We start from the raw sequence: 20,529 nt of genomic DNA on the forward strand, positions 1-20,529 counted from the left end.
ATTTCGCTTAAAACGATCTAAACAAGCTTGAGAAATGTTCGTTCTTATGCGTTTTTGATCGACTGTTAACAAATGCGGCACCCATCTTGCAGAAAGCTTTTTCATCTGTAGTTCTTCATGCAAAATTAAATGGAGATGCCCATGATATTAGCAATTTCACGCACGTTTATTCGTCGATCATTTAATACCATAACATTTGTATTTGGGACAAAAACCTTTAGATATAGCACCCAACCTTGGTGCAATGGTTAGCATGCCCGCCTTGCATATACAAGGTCGTGGTTTCGATTCCTGCTTCGACCGAGCATCAAAAAGTTTTTCAGCGGTGAATTATCCCACCTCAGTAATGCTGGTGACATTTCTGAGGGTTTCAAAGCTTCTCTAAGTGGTTTCACTGCAATGTGGAACGCCGTTCGGACTCGGCTATAAAAGGGAGGCCGCTTGTCGCTGAGCTTAACATGGAATCGGCCAGCACTCAGTGATAAGAGAGAAGTTCACCACTGTGCTATCACAAAATGTATCCCAAATGTAGATCTACAAAGTGGTGCAGGGTATAATATAGTCGGTGCCGCCTGACTTTAGACTTTCCATAATTGTTTCTTTATAAAAAAAAGTGTGCCACTTTTTATTGTAAATGACACTTTTTGTGCCACTTTTTAGAAATTCTCAACAGTATCCATGTATGCGAGTACTTTTTTCTTCCAGTGAATACGTGCATCGCCTGGAAGTATGCAAAGAAAATTTACTATAATAGGTAAACCGGGTTACTCTCCTGAGCTATTGAGAGAAATTTTTCTATAATAGGTAAACCAGGTTACTCTCCTGAGCCATTGAAACATATGCGAGTACCTTTTTCTTACAGTGAATATGTGCATCGCCTGGAAGTATGCAAAGAAATATAATAGGTAAACCAGGTTACTCTCCTGAGCTATTAATTTCCAGGAGTAATTGCCGACGAAATGGAGAGTAATTTCACAATGCCGCAGATGAAACTGATTTAATTTAAATTTACCACTTTTAAATTTTGTGTACTACGTTTTATTGCAAATGACACGATTTTTTCGATAGTTATGAAGTTCTCAACGGCCAGCAGTTTTTTAATTTTCCCACAGATAATAAAAAACCACAATATACACACATATAGAATTATTATTATTTTTTTAACATTAAACTAATTTTTAAATTACAACACCTAGATTAAAAATTATCTACTTTTACAAAGATTTAGTTTTCAATAAAACTCAATTCTCAAATTGAATTTTAATAAATTCTACATTTCTTCGCAGGATTCATTGCACTACCCAAGGGACAATTGAATACCTTGGAAAACTCTTCAAAATTCGATAAAGGACCAATAACACGAAACCTATCGGGAACATGAGAATCTATAGATTCTTGTAATTTACGATACAGAGGATTAACATCACCACACCATAACTGTCCATAGCTAATGAAGAAGAGTTTCTTATCACGAAATTCCAGGCCAGGCATTGATTCGTTGATCATCGCTGGCATATCTTTCAGGGCCTTTTCATACCATTGCAAATAGGCTGTATAGGCCAGACGTACACCACCATTATCGGCTATATTTTCACCTTGAGCTTTCATATCGGGTAAATGTTTACCATGAAATATAAATTTTCGATATTGATCATTGAAACATAGAGCACGTTGTTGAAATGCAAAAGATGATTGGGGATCCCACCATTGAACACTATTACCTTGAATATCATGATTGCGGCCGTTATCATCAAAGCCATGTATCAGCTCATGGCCCAGCAAAGCTCCTAGGACACCAAAATTAAAAGCTTTAGCCAAGTGAGGAGACCAAACATAATTGGGCTGGAGAAAAGCCACTGGAACCTTCACTAAATTTTCCACCAAAATATGGGCAGGTGAAGTGGAAAGTTGTTCACCCAAATCCAATGGCTCTGGAGGATCATTGATAGCTTCAAGATTTTGTTTAGCTCCCAAGGACCTTAGCATTTTCAAATTTTCCAAATAATCTTCACTGTCTACGCGTAGATCACCAAATGCCTCTTGGAAATCATAATTATCATAGGAAACCACTTCCATTTGCATGGCTTCCAATTTCTTGATGGCATAATGGCGAGTTGTAGGGCTAATCCAATTGTAATTCAATGATTCCAGAGACTGACGAAATGCTGATTTAAGCTGCAACCACATAAGGTCGATACCCTCCTCCACTTGTTTGCTGGCGAAATGATGATAGACCATATTATCGAATTTTTTGGAAAAATATGATTTCATATTACTCAGACAATTGTCCTGAAGTTCTTCCCTACTCTGGGGTATGGTGACTAGGAATTTATCAATCAATTGATAGAAAATATAATTGGCCACTTTTCGCTTGGGAGTGATTTTGAGAATGTGTATAAGATTTTCCAAATATCTTCTGCTGTAATACACTTTGAGTTCAGGTATGGAATCCAAGGAGAGACGTATCAGTTTTTGGAAATCCAATTCCTCACCAAATTGTTGTTGAATTTCCTCAATACTGGCCAAAGGATGGCCTTGCTGAAATTCAGCCACTGATTGAAAATCAACAATACCCTTGGCCAAGGAGGATTCAAAATCCACAATTTCCACAGCCGTCTGTATAGCTCTCTCTAAATCCATATCTAAGAATTGGTTTAACTTTGTGGCCACACTTAGAATTAAGGCTCTGATCAGTGACTCTTTATCCTTATCCAAATATACCGATTTTCTTTCCAAAGCCAAATCTTGTTGATTCAAATACAAACGATTCACTGTATTATCGGCCAAGTCAACAGCAACATCTACACCTGCTATAATGCTAATGCCATATTTATGGGCTATCTTGGCCACCAATTCCAACCAATTAAAGTGTTGCGAATCCCATTGTGTCTCTTCCAAAGCAGGCATCTGGCCAAATTCTTCTACAATCTTTTTCAGTTTATTTGCATAGACCTTTTCCAAATTGGGAAGATTTAAACAAGATCTATAGAAATCTTTAATCTTTCGATCAATTTCATTATCTTTCGCATTCGATGACTCCAATATATTCCTAATATTGGTATCCAAAACTTTTTGTAGCATTTCCAAAAACCCCGTTGAGGGTTCATCTTCCAATGCAGCTGAATGAAATTTATTCCAATTGCCACAGGTAAATTCATAAAAATCCTCACAGGGATCCATGGATAAATTCATATATTTTAGCATTTCCAATCCCTTCTCTTGGCGGGCAGAGGACTCTGCATTCAAATTAGCCATTGGCATTGAGGATATTTGAGAAATTCTTATAGACAATAGAAGTATTCCATATTCTAAAATTGTTATTAACATTTTGTGCGCGTTTTTTTTTTTTCTTAATCTAAACGTTTTAAAATAATTTCTCCAACTGAATTAACATTTATCGATGAATTAAAGTAATAACCCCTTGTACGTTATTGAACAACAAAGCAATTATCAAATTTACTGAATCCACAATAACAAAAAAAGTTAGAACAATTATTTCGACTAAAAACCTGTATGACTGATATAGGTCTTTAGATCATATATGAAATGTTTTGTGATTCTAAATCTCTCCCAAAATATAGATCAATAAACTCATAATTCAATTGCAAAGAATTGACCATTTATTTCGATGTTAACGATATTGATAAATAAAGTTTTGTTTAAGAAATGTTTTTGGTCGACCACCTTTTGTCATTTTTCCGCTAGAGTGCCATCGTCATCGTAGTGAAACTGTTGTAATGTTCCGAGTCTCCACTTGAACGCAACATTAAGGGAGTTCTCCCGAAACCAACTGCCAAGAATAAAGCTTTGCAGATTTTTATGGAGTTATAAACGATTCTGACTGTTAGGATAGGTTAGGTTAGATTTAAGTGATAGACTATTCAGTCCATTGTGATACCACATTAACATAACGTACAGACAGATTTTCCTTCTCTCGCCAGTAGACAAGACACTTGAGACACTATTCCTCCCCAACATTTTGGAGAACTTTCCTACTGCCAATCATCAACATGGATTCCGCAAAGTACATAGCAAGACCTGTAGACAAGACTCTTGGGACACTATTCCTATTGCGCCAGTAGACAAGACACTTGAGGCACTATTCCTCCCCAACATTGTGGAGAACTTTCCAGCTGGCAATCATATACATGGACTCCGCAAAGTACATAGCAAGACCACAGCTTTGCATGTCATTTCAGCATATATAAATAGGGGACCCAATCAGCCCGAGTCATGTCATAGGACGGTGCTTGATCTGTCGCGTTCGATACGGTCAACCACTCCTTACTATTCGAGAACATGTCCCTGCGAAGTACGCAATAAGTTGAATATTGGTGTCGATGGCGAAACGATTCTGACCATAAATCACCTCCATGATACTCAGGGTCATAAGTGACTAGCGGCAAGAACTAAGCATTGCGTTACCTGTGCGAGCACCAGACTTGAGTAAAATGTAGGGATTAGAGGTCAAGACCCAATAGAGTAAACCAGAGAATTCCACAAGGTGGGATGATATCTCCTTCACTATTTAACCTCTACATAACCTCAATTCCATCCCCTGCTGACGGCGTTGAGATTGTATCATTCGTGGACGACTGTAAAATAATGGCATCCGGTCCATTGTTGATGACATCTGCGATCGATTAAACGTCCACCTTGCTGATCTTACCAGCTATTTCGTTGCCATAAATTTGAATATATCCACCATCAAATCCTCAGCGACACTATTCACTACATACAAGGGCGGCAGAAGTACGCAAGATGTTGAATATTGGTGTCGATGGCGAAACGATTCTGACCATGAATTACCCCCAAGATTCTCAGGGTCATAAGTGCCTAGCGGCAGGAACCAAGCATTACGTTACCTGTGCGAGCGCCAGAGTGTTACTAGGAGTTCCTCAAGGTGGGATGATATCTCCGGCACTAATTAACCTCTACTTATCCTCTATTCCACCCTATGCTGACGGCGTCGAGATTGTATCATATTTGTTGATGACATTTGCGATCGATTAAACGTTCCTGCTGATCTTACCAGCTATTTGCTAGAAATTTGAGGATATCCGCCACCAAATCCTCAGCTACACATACATGGACGGCAGCAGTACGCAGGAAGTTGAATATTAGTGTCGATGGCGAAACGATTCCAACCAAAATCTCGGGGTCAGCCTTTTCAAGCCGTCTGTCCATACCACTGTAATTTGTGATAAGCTCCGGGGTAGAAACAAGGTCCTCAAGTCACTTGCCGGCAGGAATTGGGGGTGCGAACAACAAAACCTTGTTAACTACCTATAAGGCAATTGACCGGTAAATGGTAAAGTATGCAGCGCCAGTGTAGACACCTCAGAAAAGTGATACACAGTCGAATGACATACAGACCTTCCAGAACACTGCCCTTAGAACTGCGACCGGATGTCTTCGCAGCACACCCCTGCATTACCTTTATGTTCGCAGCATACCTCTGGATCACCTTTATCTTAAGACAAGGATCATCCCAGTGCGTAGACACAACTACATGTTGTCCAAGCAGTATCTCCTGAGTTGTTATCATAGTAATCATGCAAACCCCCATCTCATGGATAAATCGCCATTACCCAGGAATGTAAGGGTTGATCTCCATCATCTAGAGCACAAGATCCAGCGCTACAAAAGCGGGCCTTTAGATTATGTAAAATATCAGACAGTCTGAACACGAATTCATGAGGATACTGTAGCTGGAGCGGTGAGAAGTTACAAGGTTAATCCTGTTCTCTGTGTCCGACCATCGCTCATAGCACCGGTGGAAAAAGACCTCCCTTTGCAGGTTTGGCCCAACTAAGATCAGGCAAGTGCAGCCCCCCAAATTTCTATCTATCAGTGATTGATAGCAGCGTAGCTTAAGTGTGTCCTATCTGCAACCAAGGGTCATATGACACGCGTCATCTTTTCGGTTGTAGGGTACTCACAGAAGTGACCTTTAATTGATTCCTTTTCCACCGGATCATGACAGGCAGTCTGAACACGAATTCATGAGGATACTGATGCGGAAGCGGTGAGAAGTTACAAGGTTAATCCTGCTCTCTGAGTCCGACCATCGCTCATAGCACCGATCGAGACCTCGCTTGCAGGTTTGACCCAACTAAGATCAGGCAAGTGCAGCCGCCCCAATTACTATCTATCAGTGATTGATAGCAGCGTAGCTTAAGTGTGTCCTATCTGCAACCAAGGGCCACATGACACGCGTCATCTTTTCGCTTGTAGGGTACTCACAGCAGTGGTCTTTAATTGATTCCTTTTCCTCCGGATCATGAAAACTCATGCAGTAGTCATTGAAGCTTGGCCAAGTACCAGTGTTTATTGATGGTATAGTGAATTCAACCGAGGTCAAAGACGAATTTCGTGAAGGTCGTGGATTTACGTATATGAGCCCGAAAGTAAATATCAGTCGCCTGTTCGCCACCTGAAGAAGCGGTTGATGCGTTCAGAATGTTTTGGATATACCTCATTCATAGTGACAAGTATTCCGAAAAATATTTAACTCATAAATGGTAATCAGACATGTGGCGTGTTTTAAGTGTTTGCCAATAATTTTTCCAAAATCAGCCCTTTGTATCATTCCAAATATTGCTACCGTTTATCAGGCAAGGGTCAGCTCCAGAACATCAACTGAGTTCGTTAAAGCTCCTGTCATAGTTTCACTGACACATTCTGAAAATTTCAATTTTAATATGAAGTTATGACTTGAATATAGTTACAATACTTTCGTTCAAGCAAAGGAACTCCAGACGAACTTTTTTTGCATTGGTGACCTCTTGGACTAAATGGAATTTCAATGGCTCAAGCTGATTTTTCAATAGTGTTACATCCGTTAGCGTGATATTTAAAGCTCACAAGCAAGTTTTCTATCACTGCAGCGAGGATTTCGATCAAATATGGTTTTATTTTCGAATCATTTGTGGAGCCGCTACCGTTTTTTGGCTACCGTACACTTTTTGGACCCGATACAATACTTTTAGTATATTGTATCGGACTATCTTTGTTCACATTTATATACTGGACAGCTCTAACGATAGCATCTTGTGTTTCCAGCCAACTATAAAATACAAATCACACTTCCACGCTCAATTTCCATAACGAGTGAATGTAACAGATCAAAATTATTTGTAAACAATAAAATTAACTATCACTGGATTATTCATCTGTCAGCTGTCAGACGAGCGGCTTAGAAGTGATAGTAACCCGGATTTGGTTGCATATGCATATCAACTAGGTCTGATTTTTTACGTGAAATAAAAATTACTTACATTATTAAAGGGTGATTTTCAAGAGTATTAGAATTCAGAAAAATACATGGAATCTTTATTTGACTCGATAGTATGGTCCGTATATAAATATATTCAGAAGCGATATCATCGACAGACAGGCAGCAATGAAGGTCTTGGATAATACGAACATAACGTCGAAGGTAGGCAGCCACTGTCATAGAGAACTCAGGGTGCGAGCAGACCAAGCTTATATGGAACGACAAGAGTTATACGAACTCAGGATTTCTAATGGCGACGAATAGAGAGGATTTGAAGCCGTTGATAGGCATCATCACGGGACACAATACACTTGGAAAGCATATGGTAAGGATTGGCTTAATGGCCGATGATATTTGTAGATGGTGCCTTGACCCGGAGGCTACGGAAGACTCTTACCAGTCTTCTGCGCCAATGTCTGGCATTATCTTTTAGAAGAAACAAGATACTGGGCTCACTTTTTTCAGAGGTACGGAACTGAGGTACGGAACTGCAGTTTAAAGGATATACTCGCATTTATCAAGGCTTCAGGATGGAAAACCTAGAGAGCCGTAAAGGAGATAGCAGAGGAAGACAGATGTCGAAGAGGAAAGAAACAACCATGAGGAATCATAATGGACCAGCATGGTCGAAGTGGACACCATTTTCCGTACTACGGATTTGGTGTCATCCTCTATAACTCTACAAAATCATGCGAGCAAAGGTAGCAGTCACTAAAGACAATGTTATGTTCGAGATAAGACTTCCTCTAGTTGACCAGCAAACGTTTGAGTTGTTGAAGATACTTGCGGTGCCTGCAAACGAGAACGGCACCCTTGTTGCGATACACCCCCAAACAGAGTATTTGGCGGTCAATCTCCATCGAGATGAATACATGCCACTCTCCAGCGATGACATTCGCAACTGTATTCAACCAAGCAGTGACATTTTTATCTGCGATAATAATCACGCAATGTTCTCGAAGGGATCTATGGCGGCTTCGTGCGAAGTAGATATGTTCAGACATAAACCAACAAACAGGTGCAAACTCAACATTTACAAGGAGCCTATCATCTGGCAACAACTACATCACAAGAACCAATGGATTTATGCTACCGCATGTGAAATTGACGTCAGCACTGTTTGCGGAGCAAAAACTCTACAATACACGCTCCAAGGTTCCGGAATCATCAACCTTGAACCAATTTTCACCTTTAAACCTCGGCAGTCACTCTTCGAGGTCATTATAATGCATCAAGCTTTATTCAAGCATCTTACTCTCGCTTTCCAAAATTTAATCTAACAACGCATGAGAGAGAGCCCACAGCAATTCTCAACTCGACTGATCAGCTTTTAATAAACCATACCGAGCAGCTAACAGATCTCCAGAACAAACTACAGGAAGCTGAAATTTCAACTTTACGCACCACCTACCATATGGCGATATGTTACACAGCTCTTATCATGTCTTCAATGCTGTTGATATTCTACCTTGGATGGAGATTTCTGAACAGAGGAGGTGAATCAATCCAACCACCCACTCCACAACCACGTCAAACCGTTCCGGACACGTACACTGCCCAGTCACCCGAAATTTAAATGTCTCCTACTAGTTGAACCTGCAGCGTTCAACGTGGGGGAAAATGTTCAAGAACGCAGCTTCATTATATCATTACGCTGCTATATTATATAGCATAAATATAATTAACATTAAACCCATAGTAAACAGCATTTACGCTGATATATTATAAAGCATATATATTTAAATATTATTTGCAATGTAAGCAGCAGAAGTCAATAGCCGACCAATTTAAATAAAGAATCTAATTTCAACGTCAACAATTGGACAGGTTGTCGACTTCTGCTGCACTAGTTCATCAACACTAATACTAACCATGGTCCATATAATTTAATATTTGAAGATTATTTCACGCAAATGTTGACCGCGACTGCGGCTAAAATGGTCCATACGCTTAATCCTTATAGTCTTATAGGGTTTCATGCAGCCGAAGATTAAGAAATCTTGAAGTTTTTCATGTCCCTTGCCATAGAACTAGCTATGCTATAAATGAGTCCATCATCAGAGTTCTTACAGAATGTAATAGAACAAGTTTGCTATATGATGTATAATTTTCTTTAAATATTAATCAATTTAAGAAGTTGTTAAACACAATTTATTATTAAGCATTAGTCTGTATGTTAGGGAATGTGACCGCCTTGCATACACAAGGCCGTGGGTTCGATTCCTGCTTCGTCCGAACACCAAAAAGTTTTTCAGCGGTGGATTATCCCACATCAGTAATACTGGTGACATTTCTGAGGGTTTCAAAACTTCTCTAAGTGGTTTCACTGCAATGTGGAACGCCGTTTGGACTCGGCTATAAAAAGGTGGTCCCTTGTCATTGAGATTAACATGGAATCGGACAGCACTCACCAATGTGGTATCACAATGGACTGAATGTGGTATCACAATGGAGTGAGCCTGATACATCGGACTGCCACCTAACCTAACCTAACCATGGTCCATATAATTTAATGCTTGAAGATTACTTCACGCAAATGTTGACCGCGACAGCGCTTAAAATGGTCCATATTCTTAATTCAACTTTGACATATTCTGTCCAACATTTCGGCCAGAATCACATGTATAAACGCTTTATTGTTGTTTTCCAATGCTAAACGCGCTATATCGCACGATCTAGCTATTTAAACCAGTGTTGTCAATAAGATCATCCCTAAAAAATCACCCTTTATTTACATCTAAACACATCTTCTTGTTATTAGTATACTTATTCGTAATTTTATTTAAGAAATCGTAAAATTGTTTCAATATATTTCACATTTCCTATGTGGATTCATGCCACTACCACGAGGGCAATTGAAAACACGTGAAAATTCATCGAAATTCGATAGAGGACCAATAACACGGAATTTATCAGGAACATGATTATCGACAGAGGCCAAATAACGTCGAAAACTGGGAGTGATGTCATTACACCACAGCTGGCCATAACTAATGAAGAAAAGTTTAGCACCAGCAAAAGGTACAGGAGCCATTGATTCTCCCTGTATGGCTCGTGGATTTCTTTGGGCTGTCTTATGATACCATTTAGAATAGGCGGCATAGGCCAAACGGACACCACCATTATCGGCTATATTTTCACCTTGGGCAGGCATATCGGGTAAATGGTGACCTTGAAAGATGAAATTCTGATATTGTTTATTGAAACACTGTGATCGTTTATCGAAATCAGCCATTGAAGTGGGATCCCACCAATCCAAGCTGTTGCCATGGATATCGTGATGACGCCCATGAATATCCAGACCATGGATAAGTTCATGCGATAGCAGAGCTCCTAGGACACCAAAATTGAAAGCATTGGCAAAGGATGCATCCCAAGCATAATGGGGTTGAAGTATGGATACGGGGACCTTGACAGCATTTTCTATTAGAACATTTACAGGAGTCGTAGAGATTTTCTCACTTAAATCGATGGGTGCAGGAGGACTATAGATGGAGGCTATGCGTTGGCGAGCTCCCATATTATGCAGAGATCTTAGATTCTCTACATAATCACGACTATCGACTTTCATCGAATCAAAATAGGAAGCAAAATTATGATTTTTATAGGAAACAATTTCCATGGTCATATGTTTAACTTTTTCCACAGCATAACGACGAGTATCATCACGAATCCATCCATAATTTTCAGGTGATTGCATGGCCTCAATGAAGGCAGCCTTAATATCCTGCCACATCAGATTGACACCTTGTTCGGTTTGCTCATTATTATAACGACGATAGATCATATTATCGAAATTCTTAGAGAAGTAGACCTTCATTTGTTTCAAACACATATCCTGGAGCCCTCTTTGATTTTGCGGTATAACAACCATGAATTTATTCAGCAGTTGATAGAAAATATAATTGGCCACCACTCGTTTGGTGGTATGCTGCAGAGTATGAATCAAATTACGTAGATAATTCTCATTCGAATAGACTTTGTAATTGGGTATGGTTCCCAAGGCAATTTGTGCTATTCTCTTGTAATCAATATAGGGATAACTTTTCTGATGGATTTCATCAATCGTACTAAGCTTATAGAGATCGGTTAGCTTTAACAGATTCTGAGGATCGTGAGTTCCGGCAGCCAATTGAGTTTCAAATTGCACAATTTCTGTGGCCACCTGTAAGGCCACATTCCGATCTATACCCAAGAATAGATACAACCTAGTGGCCACTGAATTTATATAGCCTTGGACAAATTGTTTATTCTTGGGATCCAAATAGATCGATCTCGACTCCAAAGCCAAATGTTGTTCACTGATATACAAACGATTCACACTATTATCGGCAAAATCAATGCTAACCTCAGTGCCAGTGATTATGATTATGCCATAACGATTGGCTATGGCTGCTATGGTCTGTTGCCAATCGAAGAGATCCTCACGCCAAGCTGCTCCAGCCAGGGCGGGCATTTGTCCAAATTCCGACATTATAGCCACTAATTTTGCCGTATAGAATTGCTTCAGAGCCGGTAAATTCATACAGGATCTATAGAAATTTTTCACTTTACGATCTACACTCGTATCCTGAGGCTCATCGGTATGCATTAAATACAAGATTTTTTGATCTCTTTCCTCTCGTAAACTATGAAATAATCCTGTAGCCGATCGATTATTGGCTGCCGCCGAATTGTAGGTATTCCAATTGCCACACGAAAATTCATAGAAATCATCACAGGGATTCACATTAAGATTCATATGACGAAACATAAGCTGTCCTTTGGTTTGACGTTGCAATAAATCACTAGGGATCGTTCGTATTTCTTGTATCATACATCCCACCAAGATTATGAATAAAAATTGGGTAGATTTTCCAAATGATTTTAACATTTTCCCGATATTTTTTGAAATCGTATCCCGGTTCTTTGCGAATTCCGTTTAAAACTGAAAATTTCTTTTGCCCTCATAACGATATTTAAATCAAAATGCAATCTCCCCAAATTGCATTATCAACAAATATTTTTCTTGGTAATGTAAGGCTTTCCTGCCAAGTATAATCCCTGGCATTAAGGTATTTTGAACTTTTTTTTCGCTCTCTCTTTCTCTCTCCACAAAGAAAAAAAAAACAAAAACCTTTGTACGAAAACAAAAATTTTACTTCAGTTTTCAAACTCACCACAAAATTAAAAAAATAAAACAAATACTTTGAAAATCATCTCATTTTTTGTCCGTCTTCTTCTCGTCATATTGAATTTCACTTAATTTTAATTTGCATTTTTGTTTACAAAAACCGATTATTTTCCAGCAACTGGTTTTATTTTTGTTTTGTCTTTGACAGGGTGATCAATCGATTAAGTTCAGTGGCATTTTTTCTCTCTTTTGTTTAGATTTTGATTTTGGTTTAATATGCTGTGGAAATGTGCCCTTTGTTATGTTAAAATTTTAATACTTCCTCATTACAATAATATGAATAATTATAGTCACACGACACAAATTTATATTATTTCAAATTGTCCATAAAATAATATTTAATACGATTTAAGAAAGATTTATTTTTTTTGAACATTTCTTTTATTTTAAGAATAAATTGCTGATTTAGTATTAGCATTATTTTTACGATATCATTCACTTTCTTTTCAGAAGAAATTACATTTTTTGAAAGTCTTTTTTTTTAACTAAATGTTTACAAATTTTTTCGTAACAGAAATTTCAAATAATTACTTAACTTTGGAAATATAATTAAGTTGGCATAAAACTGTAAAATGTTTTTTTAAAAACAGGAAAGCATACTTCAGTTGGTTAGGTCGACTTTATATATCCTCACAGAGCAGTTTTAAACAGGGTGGTTGATATATAATATTATAATTAAATTATAATATTACATTTAAAGCGCTTTATTATTTAATTGTAAAAATGCCTGCAATAACATCACATTTTAGAATCAGTTTAGATTTGAACGAATTCTCTAACTTTGGCACGAGTTATGACCTTCAAATACTTATTTTTTGGTAGATTTTGCACAACATTCCTCCCAAAATAAGAGCTACAACATTCCTACATTTTGAGAAAATTTCCTATAGAAATAAAAGTTTTGAGAAAATTTTTTATGGAAATAAAATTTGGACAGAATTTTCTATGAAAATAAAATAAAAAAAAAATGAAAATAAAAATTGTCTGTAGAAAAAGAAATTTTAAAAAATCTTCTATAAAATAAAATTTTGACAATTTGTTCTATGGAAATAAAATTTTGACAAATCTTTCTATGGAAATAAAATTTTGACAAATTTTTTATAGAAATAAAATTTTGACAAAATTTTCTATAGAAATAAATTTTGATAAAATTTTGTATAGAAATAAAATTTTGACAAAATTTTCTATAGAAATAAAATTTTGACAAAATTTTCTATAGAAATAAAATTTTAAAAAATTTTGTATAGAAGTAAAATTTTGACACAATTTTCTATAGAAATAAAATTTGGACAAAATTTTCTATGAAAATAATATAAAAAAATGAAAATGAAAATAAAATAAAAATAAAAATTTTCTGTAGAAAAAGAAATTTTAAAAAATATTCTATAAAAATAAAATTTTGACAATTTTTTCTATGAAAATAAAATTTTGACAAATTTTTCTATGGAAATAAAATGTTGACAAATTTTTGTATGGAAATAAAATTTTGACAAAATTTTCTATAGAAATAAAATTTTGACAAATTTTTTTATATAAATTTTCTATGGAAATAAAATTTGTACAAAATTTCCTATAAAACTAAAATAAAAAAATGAAAATAAAAATACAAATACAAATTGTCTGTAGAAAAAGAAATTCAAAAAAATTTTCTATAAAAATGAAATATTGACAATTTTTTCTATGGAAATAAAATTTTGACAAATTTTTCTATGGAAATAAACTGTTGACAAATTTTTCTATGGAAATAAAATTTTGACAAAATTTTCTATAGAAATAAATTTTGACAAAATTTTGTATAGAAATAAAATTTTGACAAAATTTTGTATAGAAATAAAATTTTGACAAAATTTTCTATAGAAATAAAATTTTGACAAGTTTTTGTATGGAAATAAAATTTTGACAAAATTTTCTATAAAAATAAAATAAAAAAATGAAAATACAAATACAAATACAAATTGTCTGTAGAAACAGAAATTTTAAAAAATCTACTATAAAAATAAAATTTTGACAATTTTTTCTATGGAAATAAAATTTTGACAAATTTTTCTATGGAAATAAAATGTTGACAAATTTTTCTATGGAAATAAAATTTTGACAAAATTTCCTATAGAAATAAAAGTTTTGACAAAATTTTCTACAGAAATAAAATTTTGACAGAATTTCATATGGAAATCAAATTTTGACAAAATTTTCTATAGAAATAATATTTTTGACAGAATTTCCTATAGAAATAAAATTTTGTCAAAAATTTTCTATCGAAATAACATTTTGACAATATTTTCTATGGAAATAAAATGTTGACAAAATTGTCTATAGAAATAAAATTTTGACAAAATTTTGTATAGAAATAACATTTTGACAGAATTGCCTATAGAAATCAAATTTTGACAAAATTTTTCTATGGAAATACAATTTTGAGAAAATTTTCTATAGAAATAAAATTTTGACAAAATTTTGTATTGAAATAAAATTTTGAAAAAATTTTCTATAGAAATAAAATTTTGACAAAAATTTTCTATGGAAAAAAAATGTTGACAAAATTTTGTATAGAAATAAAATTTTGACAAAATTTTGTATAGAAATAAAATTTTGACAAAATTTTGAATAGAAATAAAATTTAGACAAAATTTTCTATGGAAATAAAATTTTGAAAAAATTTTCTATAAAAATAAAATGTTGACAAATTTTTCTATAGAAATAAAATTTTGAAAAAATTTTCTATAGAAATAAAATTTTGACAAAAATTTTCTAAGGAAAAAAAATGTTGACAAAATTGTCTATAGAAATAAAATTTAGACAAAATTTGTATAGAAATAAAATCGTGATAGAATTTCGTATAGAAATCAAATTTTGACAAAATTTTCTATAAAAATAAAATTTTTGACAGAATTTCCTATAGAAATAAAATTTTGACAAAACTTTCTATCGAAATAAAATGTTGACAAAATTTTGTATAGAAATAAAATTTTGACAAAATTTTCTATCGAAATAAAAGTTTTGACAAAATTTTCCATAGAAATAAATTTTTGACAAAATTTTCTACAGAAATAAAATGTTGACAAGTTTTTCTATAGAAATAAAATTTTGAAAAAATTTTCTATAGAAATAAAATTTTGACAAAATTTTCTATAGAAATAAAATTTTGACAAAATTTTATATAGAAATTAAATTTCGGTGAAATTTTCTATAGAAATTAAATTTCGGTGAAATTTTCAATAGAACTTAAATTTCGGTGAAATTTTCTATAGAAATTAAATTTCGGTGGAATTTTCTATAGAAATTAAATTTCGGTGAAATTTTCTATAAAACTTAATTTTGGTGAAATTTTCTATAGAAATTAAATTGCGGTGAACTTTTCTATAGAAATAAAATATTGACAAAATTTTCTATAGAAATAAAATTTTGACAAAATTCCCTATAGAAATAAAATTTTGACAAAATTTCCTATAGAAATAAAATTTGGACAAAATTTTCTATAGAAATAAAAGTTTTGAAAAAATTTTCTTTAGAAATAAAACATTGACAAAATGTTCTATAGAAATAAGATTTTGACAAATTTTCTATCGAAATAAAATGTTGACAACATTTGGTATGGAAATAACATTTTGACAAAATTGTCAATGGAAATAAAATTTAAACAGAATTTTCTATAGAAAAAAAAGTTTTGACAAAATTTTCTATAGAATAAAATTTTTGACTATGCGCTGGTTCTCAGTCTTCTCTGTGGACGAAATGTTTGTCTGGCCTAAGTCCAAGCTCACACTGAAAAAACAGCATACTCGGTTCCAAAGATTTTGTCTTCACTTTAAAAAATTTGGTATTGATTCCGAGCCAAAGAATCGGAGAATACAAGTAAAGATACTTTTAAGACACAATTCTCTTTTAAATTTAGGTTTTGTGTACTTGCTTCTAGGAAGCAAATTTTAATTTTTCGCTTTCTCAGCTTTTTTTCTTCATATGCTATCAAAGTCCTTTAAAAACGAGTTAACAGCAACTTTATTTTCCAAATTAGGACTCCACTTCCAGTAGAAATTATGCTATGTTTGAAGTAAAAAACTTCTTTAAAATAAAGTTTTGAAAAACATGTCCTATATTTGAACGATTTTTTGCTTTGTAGTCAAGATGCAAAAAGACAACAAATTTAAAGACAATTTCATTAAATTTAAAGAATTTTTCTGAATTATTAAAGTCAAGTTGACCTTAGCCTATACATGTTTTCTTTCATGTTAAGATACCCATTTTTAAGTCAAATCACTTAACTATAAGGACAATACGACTTCATTGAAAAGTTTATCGACTTTTGGACAAGGAAAATAACTTTATTTTAGAGAAATGCGTCTTCTATGCTAAGCAAAATTTGTATTCGTATTTTAAAGACATGAAATCTTTGACCTCACGACAATATTTTTTTCAGTGCATCTTTCAAAATGTGTTGCATTCATTCTCGCGATATGTTCAGCTCACAAGCGAGGTTTCTACCATTGGTGTCACCCCCCAATGCAGAAAAAAAAACGTTTGGAAAACGGGTATCGCAAACGTTGTTCTTTTCTTGCAGCCTTTTTATTTTTGCAATAAAAAGAATAATTTATACTTCAAAATCCGTGTCCATTTCATTTATGACCAGCACTGCTCTTTTCTGCCTTTATGTCTTTAAGAATAAACTTTTAGATGTTTCGTACACAGAAAAAAAGGTAAACTACATTATGGACAAAATGAACTACCTCGTGCGAAAGTTTAACTAAATTGTATTCCAAATTTTGAGATTCATTAAATTAACGAAAATTTTCCGACATTTTTTGATTTTTAACTAGCATTTACGAAATGCATCTTCCTCGAAAAGCAAAAATTAACTAAAAATATAGAAAATATCTTATATCTTATCATTTTATTATTTTTGAAAAGTGTAAAAAGAACTTCGTCTGTTTTAGTTTGAATTGAACTAATTTTTATGTTATTGAAATTTTACTGCCATTTAGTTCATAAAATTGGTGAGACACACTTGGAATCGTTGGGCTGTGGAAAATTTCTTACAAAATTTTAAAAAATTAACTAAAACAAAATAAATTTTTTGCAATAAATAGTAGTTCATTTTAGCATAAGTTTTATAACAGACTTTTTTCTGTGTAGCAAAAATCTGATATAGTGGTATCTCAACAAAAAAAATTTGGAAATAAACTTTAAAATTTTTTTGTTTTAAATAGGCTAAAACCAGAGCAAGTATTAATAATAATAAGAGAGCCACCGTGGTGCAATGGTTAGCATGCCCGCCTTGCATACACAAGGTCGTGGGTTCGATTCCTATAATAACAGCTACGTAGCCCCATGCCGATTCCCAGTCCGGATAAAGGTAAAATTTGAAAAAAATATAAAATTAAACAATTTCTTCTACATTGTTTGTATTACAGAAAAAATTGCTAAGAGTCAAACAAAACCTCGTGGAGAAAAATGTGTGTAATTAAGAAGTATATATATATATATATATATATATATATATATTATATATATATATATATATATATATAATATATATATATATATATATATATATATATATATATATATATATATATATATATATATATATATATATATATATATATATATATATATATATATATATAGATATAGATATATATATATATATATATATATATATATATATATATATATATATATATATATATATATATATATATATATATATATATATATATATATATATATATATATATATATATATATATATATATATATAGATATAGATATATATATATATATATATATATATATATATATATATATATATATATATATATATATATATATATATATATATATATATATATATATATATATATATATATATATATATATATATATATATATATATATATATATATATATATATATATATATATATATGTACTTTTCTTCCAAACAAATTTTCTTACAGCGAAAAGCAAATGGTAAACGATGATATTTCGTTTGGGAGGAACGAATTATTTTTTTTTTTGCATGTGGATATCGATCTAATCTGGCCTTGACTTTTTGGTATAGTACCAATCCAACCAATCAAATTTTGCCCGAAAATGTATTTTTTAATATTTTTTTATAGAAAAAAGTATATAATTATAAATAATAATTTTTAATTTTTATATTACAAAAATATTTTCAAACATTTTTTCAACAAATGTAAATGCCTAAAATAAATCATATTAACACTGCAAACAAGCATGCATTTCAAATAACTTAATCTCTGCTCTGCAAGCAAAAGAAAACAAAAATTAATAATATGCGAAGCGATGCGACAAAAATATTTATAACCAGTCCGATGGTGTAGGAGGTTAATGGTTTGTATACAAAATCACGCGAGTGATACACTTTTCATTCAATCTGCCAAGATATGAAGAAGCCCCCCCCACAAAAAAAAAACGAAACAATAAATCTTAAATCCACAGTGGATGATAAGAGGTTTAGGAATTTGCTATATCGAATGTCGAATATAAGAGTGGTTCGTTCATAGAGTTGGTATCTTAATCAGATGGAGAATGTGTCACATATAAAAAACACAAAGTTCGATACCACCGCCAAGACCTTACCTACCATGAACAAAGCTCATTCAAAACTTGTTTTGTTTTCGAATAAAGAAGTTTTATAGTCTCATGTGATTTACATTTTATTTATTTTTATGACCAAAATAAGCTAATTTTAAACTATCATAATATTATCTATTTAAATTTGAATTAATTACTGATAAAAGAAAACAATCAAAACCATTCGAAACAAGTTTAGTGGTTCCCACAAAACAGGATTTGTTGTTGTCCCATTGAAGCGTATATTTAAATTCATTTCTATGCAGGCGAAGAAATGGTCCATTATAAGGTCATTTCGTTTTGGTTTCTACTAGAGATTTGTGCATGACTGAAATTTTATACGCACCCAGTAAGTCTACATTTGCGACAAACAAAGTTACGCTCAAAGAAACTATATTTTATTTCAGAACGAAAATTTTGTCAAAATTTTATTTCTATAGAAAATTGTAGCAAAATTTTATTTCTCTAGAAAATTTAGTCAAAATTTTATTTCTGTAGAAAATTTTGTCAAAATTTTATTTCTATAGAAAATTTTGTTAAAACTTTACTTCTACAGAAAACTTTCGGACAATTTTAATTTCTATAAAAAAAAATTTTGAAAATTTTATTTCAATAGAAAATGTTTTTTAAAATTTTATTTCATTAGAAAATTTTTTCAAAATTTTATTTCTATAGAAAATTTTGTCAAAATTTTATTTCTATAGAAAATATTGTCAAAATTTTATTTCTATAGAAAATGTTGTCAATTTTTTTATAAGAAATTTTGTCCAAATTTTAATTCTATAGAAAATTTTGTCAAAATTTTAATTCCATACAAAATTTTCTACAGAAAATTTTGTCAAAATTTTAACTCTATAGAAAATTTTGGCAAGATTTTATTTCTATAGAAAATTTTGTCAAAATTTTATTTCTATAGAAAATTACAGCAAAATGTTATTTCTGTAGAAAATTTAGTCAAAATGTTATTTCTGTAGAAAATTTTGTCAAAATTTTATTTCTATAGAAAATTTTGTTAAAACTTTATTTCTACAGAAAACTTTCGGAAAATTTTAATTTCTATAGAAAATTTTTTGAAAATTTTATTTCTATAGAAAATTCTGTCAAAATTTTATTTCTATAGAAAATGTTGTCAATTTATTTATAAGAAATTTTGTCAACATTTTATTTGTATAGAAAATTTTGCCAAAATTTTATTTCTATAGAAAATTTCGCCAAAATTTTATTTCTATACAAAATTTTTTCAAGATTTTATTTCTACTGAAAATTTTGTCAAAATTTTAATTCCATAGAAAATTTTGGCAAAAGTTTATTTCTACAGAAAATTTTGTCAACATTTTATTTCTATAGAAAATTATGGCAAAATTTTATTTCTATAGAAAATTTTGTAACAAATTTATTTCTACAGAAAATTTTGTCAAAATTTTAATTCTATAGAAAATTTTGCTAAAATTTTATTTCTATAGAAAATTTAACCCAAATTTTAT

General features: G+C 32.3%; 4 protein-coding genes across 7 annotated transcripts in view; 1 reads left to right on the plus strand and 3 right to left on the minus strand.

Annotated features, from left to right (window-relative positions):
- LOC142222505 (uncharacterized) overlaps positions 1–20,529 on the minus strand; it is a 329,961-nt gene that overhangs the window by 220,885 nt on the left and 88,547 nt on the right. The window lies entirely within an intron of this gene.
- LOC142234527 (neprilysin-1-like) lies at positions 1,261–3,327 on the minus strand. The gene has a single exon (XM_075305696.1). The coding sequence runs from the start codon at positions 3,325–3,327 to the stop codon at positions 1,261–1,263; it is 2,067 nt and encodes a 688-aa protein (XP_075161811.1).
- LOC142234534 (uncharacterized) lies at positions 7,902–8,855 on the plus strand. The gene is made up of 3 exons (XM_075305702.1): positions 7,902–7,980; positions 8,030–8,434; positions 8,485–8,855. Exons 1-3 carry the CDS (start codon positions 7,902–7,904, stop codon positions 8,853–8,855), a joined length of 855 nt encoding a protein of 284 aa, XP_075161817.1.
- Positions 10,083–12,152, minus strand: LOC142234547 (neprilysin-4-like). Its single transcript, XM_075305711.1, has one exon. The coding sequence runs from the start codon at positions 12,150–12,152 to the stop codon at positions 10,083–10,085; it is 2,070 nt and encodes a 689-aa protein (XP_075161826.1).

Source organism: Haematobia irritans, chromosome 1 (assembly GCF_050003625.1).
Source record: "Haematobia irritans isolate KBUSLIRL chromosome 1, ASM5000362v1, whole genome shotgun sequence".
NCBI lineage: Eukaryota > Metazoa > Arthropoda > Insecta > Diptera > Muscidae > Haematobia > Haematobia irritans.

Coding starts and splice junctions, on each gene's coding strand:
- LOC142234527 (XM_075305696.1), bottom strand. CDS start 3,327: ATGTTAATAACAATTTTAGAATATGGAATACTTCTATTGTCTATAAGA.
- LOC142234534 (XM_075305702.1), top strand. CDS start 7,902: ATGGTCGAAGTGGACACCATTTTCCGTACTACGGATTTGGTGTCATCC. Junction 7,981..8,029: donor ACAAAATCATGCGAGCAAAG/GTAGCAGTCACT, acceptor GACTTCCTCTAG/TTGACCAGCAAACGTTTGAG. Junction 8,435..8,484: donor TCTACAATACACGCTCCAAG/GTTCCGGAATCA, acceptor AAACCTCGGCAG/TCACTCTTCGAGGTCATTAT.
- LOC142234547 (XM_075305711.1), bottom strand. CDS start 12,152: ATGTTAAAATCATTTGGAAAATCTACCCAATTTTTATTCATAATCTTG.